This window comes from Mandrillus leucophaeus, unplaced genomic scaffold (genome assembly GCF_000951045.1).
Source record: "Mandrillus leucophaeus isolate KB7577 unplaced genomic scaffold, Mleu.le_1.0 Scaffold530, whole genome shotgun sequence".
Lineage (NCBI taxonomy): Eukaryota > Metazoa > Chordata > Mammalia > Primates > Cercopithecidae > Mandrillus > Mandrillus leucophaeus.
The window spans coordinates 1,510,537-1,514,388 of NW_012105698.1; the positions used below are offsets into that span (position 1 = coordinate 1,510,537).

The 3,852-nt window shown below is 37.5% G+C and overlaps 1 protein-coding gene across 1 annotated transcript in view; it reads right to left on the reverse strand.

Moving 5' to 3' along the window:
• SMURF2 (SMAD specific E3 ubiquitin protein ligase 2) overlaps positions 1 to 3,852 on the reverse strand; it is a gene marked incomplete at its 5' end in the record, with an annotated part of 50,834 nt that overhangs the window by 46,076 nt on the left and 906 nt on the right. Inside the window, one exon of the mRNA XM_011997129.1 lies at positions 1,671 to 1,736. Coding sequence (XP_011852519.1) covers positions 1,671 to 1,736 — 66 coding nt within the window. The remainder of the gene's footprint in view (positions 1 to 1,670; positions 1,737 to 3,852) is intronic.

The following is a 3,852-nucleotide window of genomic DNA, read 5'->3' on the forward strand; positions in this document are numbered from 1 at the left end:
TTCTCAATCTAAGAATGACAGGAATTATCAGTAATGCTGTAGTGCAGATCAGGAATCCCCAACCCCCAAGCCACGGATGGGTGGGGTATTGGTCCAGGGTCTGTTAGGAACCAGGCCGCACAGCAGGAGTGAGTAGCGCGTGAGTGAGCATTACCCCTGAGCTCTGCCTCCTGTCAGATCAGTGGCGACATCAGATTCTCATAGAAGCACAAACCCTATTGTGAACCACATACACAAGGCCCACTCCTTATGAGACTCTAATGCCTGATGATCTGTCACTGTCTCCCATCACCCACAGATGGAACCACCTAGTTGCAGGAAAACAAGCTCAGGGCTCCCACTGATTCTACCTGATGGTGAGTTGTAGAATTAGTTCATTATGTATTACAATGTAATAATAATAAAGTCCACAATAAAAGTAATGCACTTGAATCATCCTGAAATCACCCCCACCCCCAACCTGGTCTATGGAAAAACTGTATTCCATGAAACTGGTTCCTGGTGCCAAAAATGGTGGGGTGCACTGGTGTAGATACTTCCCTGGGATAACCACAATAGGGCTTTGCTATGTGGCTACTCTGGTGGTTCTCTAACTATGAACCCAATTCACTGCCTTGTAAAATGAAGTACCTTCAAGTACCTTGAGTAACTAAAACCTCTCTGATGGGTTTATAACAAAATAATCTTATTCTAAGTTCTGCTCTATCATGAAGTGTGACATTCCTATTGGATTTTTCTTTTCTTTTCTTTTTTTTAAGACAGGGTCTTGCTCTTGTCACCCAGCTGGAGTGCAATGGTGTGATCTTGGCTCACTGAAACCTCCGCCTGCCAGGTTCAAGCGATTCTCCTGCCTCAGTTTCCCGAGTAGCTGGGATTACAGGCACCCGCCACCATGCCCGGCTAATTTTTTGTATTTTTAGTACAGATGGCTTCACCATGTTTGCCAGGCTGGTCTCGAACTCCTGACCTCAGGTGATCCACCTGCCTCAGCCTCCTAAAGTGCTGGGATTACAGGTGTGAGCCACTGCGCCTGGCCACATTTTTCTTCTTTAATTTAAGAAGCCTCTAAGATGAACAGTGTCCTTCCATACTATGCATCTTGAGCAAATATCAATTCTGAAGAAAGGTCTCAGCAAATTTTGTATCAAGCGCTTCCCTCCAGGTCAATTCAAGACACCCTAAATACCATGTAAGACTACTAAGTACCTCATGAGTAAGGTAACAATTTCTCCCTTTTTCCAGTGCTACACTACCATCACTCATTTTTTTTTTCAATTAGCATAGATTTTAAAGCTGTAAAGCATTAAACATTAAAACAAGTTCAATAGAATGTTCTCTTCTTACTAAAAAAACTAGTTTGAGAAATATTTTCAGTAAACTTCAATAACATCTATAAAGTCTGAACTTAGTGATCTACTATATTAGGATACTTTGAAAGAATTATTTCCTAAAAGATCAACGGTTCTTCACAAAACTTTTTTTTTTACAATAAGTTTTTTAAATTAAGTTAACCTGGATCCTAGATTCACTGTAACATTTTACCTGGCTCATTTAATTCAGGCCAACACAATGAAGCTACAGTTACTATACTTTGATTTAAAAGGTATTTTACATTTTAAGGTCAGTATGAATGAAACTAAAATTCATGTAACTTTAAATTCCACACTTACCTACTATCTGTCCTCTAACTGTATCATTGTCATTTGGCCCAAGTTTGCATAAATCCAACCTCTGATCTATTTGAAGTCAACAAAGAAAGCAATGAAAAAATTAGTTGATATCAGAGATTCTAACATCTATAGAGTGACAATAAATTTCCACAATCCATTAGAAATCAAACCTATCATTTAAAGAGTTCAGATTTCAAAAACCATGAAACACTGGTGTATTACATTGCCAACATGCAGTCACATTCTCTCCAAAACTTTTAGACCACTTTAGTCTGAGTCTTAATAGTTGTTGGTCTTAAGGAATTTATCCCTGAGCCTTGGTTTTCTCAAATATGACAATATGTGAATCTTCATATTTTTTAAGGATTAAATCAGATAATTACGCAAAACTCTCAGCATACTGCCTGGAACATAAGTGGCCAACAAATGTTAGTTGTCATTATCATTTTTTACCTAACCATTTCAAATGACATGGACACAAAAAAGTATTAAGAAGCAGCCAAGAATAAACTGTAAAATCTGGGTTTGCATCAGTTCTGTCATTCATTTAGGAGTAACTCATTTATTCTCTCAGATGCCTCATCTGTAAACAAGAAATAACACTGGCCTGACCCTGAAAGTTACAGTAAGGAACAAGGTCACTTAAAGGATGCTGGTTTTACTTTGATTACCGCACTTATAGCTGAATGCTTTTACAACTGTATGCCATCTGTCTACTCATCTGTGAATTGATAAAAGGAGGAGACCATATCTTAGTCTTTGCATTTTCCACTCCAATCTGGCAGAACATTGCATCAGGTAGGTGCTCAATAAATATTTGATAAATTCAATACTACTGCACATCAAAAAGGTCAAATTAATACAAGGAAACAGTCACAAGAAACACAAAGAAAAATCCATGCCCCTAAACTACAGTCCCTAGTTATCCAACCAAAAATACAGAGACTTTTCTCTTTGCAAAATAAATGGGTGCTACTAAGTTGGCTATATAGTGGATTCTGCAGAGCAACTCCTCCTCTCCTATTCAGTCCTTCCAATGTAGCATGCTCCCTTTGCCAGGAGGCCTTTGCCCTTGCTTATCAGAGGACAGGATTCATGCCTTTTTCTCCTTTATACAGCCAGGGTTTAGAAGAGTAGCACATTAGGTGTCCAATAAAAGTTGGGTAAATTGAACATGGGATAATGTCAGACATCTGATCTATAACTTTTCAGTTTGCTGAGTAAAAACACAGTTCATTTTTATATGCAATTCGTTTTTTCCAACCCCAATGTCTTTTCCCTACTGTTGTCACTGTCAGCCCAGAAATATAAGAATTTCTTAGATGCCTTTAAATACCTTGGACTAAGAACTTCTAGCTCAATTTTCTGCCTTTTTCTTTTTCACAAAGTCAATAGATACCTATGCTGTGGTATCATACTACACTAAAAGAGACAATCTCTTAATATATTTAACATTCAATGCTAAATTTACTCTGTTTTTTATTAGTTTCCTTAGATCTTATGTGAGTTTGTTTAGCACATGCATCTGGGCTAAAATCCCATGACAATGACTAACAGTATTTTTTACATTATATAAAAAAGAATTCTATAGAAACAAACACACAAAAAAACCTGTTGAAAAAGGAATTCTCATTTATGTTCCAATGGAAAGATCCATCCAAAAGATTCACCTGGTTATGCTAAGTCAACTTATAAATCCATTATGAAAACCACTTCTAATGTCTTGATCTTGGTCTAATCTTCTAAATCCCCAGGCTGGTGATAAACTGAGCTACAGTTAAGTCATTAATATAGCTGTCGTACACTCAAAATAACGTTTAATCTTTAACTTTTAATTTTGTCACAGCAGTTCTTACCCTTTTGTAATTGCCCTTTAACTGCCAGCTTAAACACTCCAATCACCTCAATAAAAACATTTCATCCACAAATCCACCAAAACCAGAAAAGGGTACTAGAAATTTTAAAAGGCATATACATCCTGACATCTTTCTTTCTGCCATTCTGGATATCAATCATTTCTTAATACTTGTAAATTAGCTGGAAATGAAGCATCAGCTCTGATTTGGCTGTACGTTTCACATATTTAAAACTTTTTTTATTTTTTTTTTTGAGACAGTCTTGCTCTGTTGCCCAGGCTGGAGTGCAGTGGTGCGATCTGGGCTCACTGCAAGCTCCGCTTCCC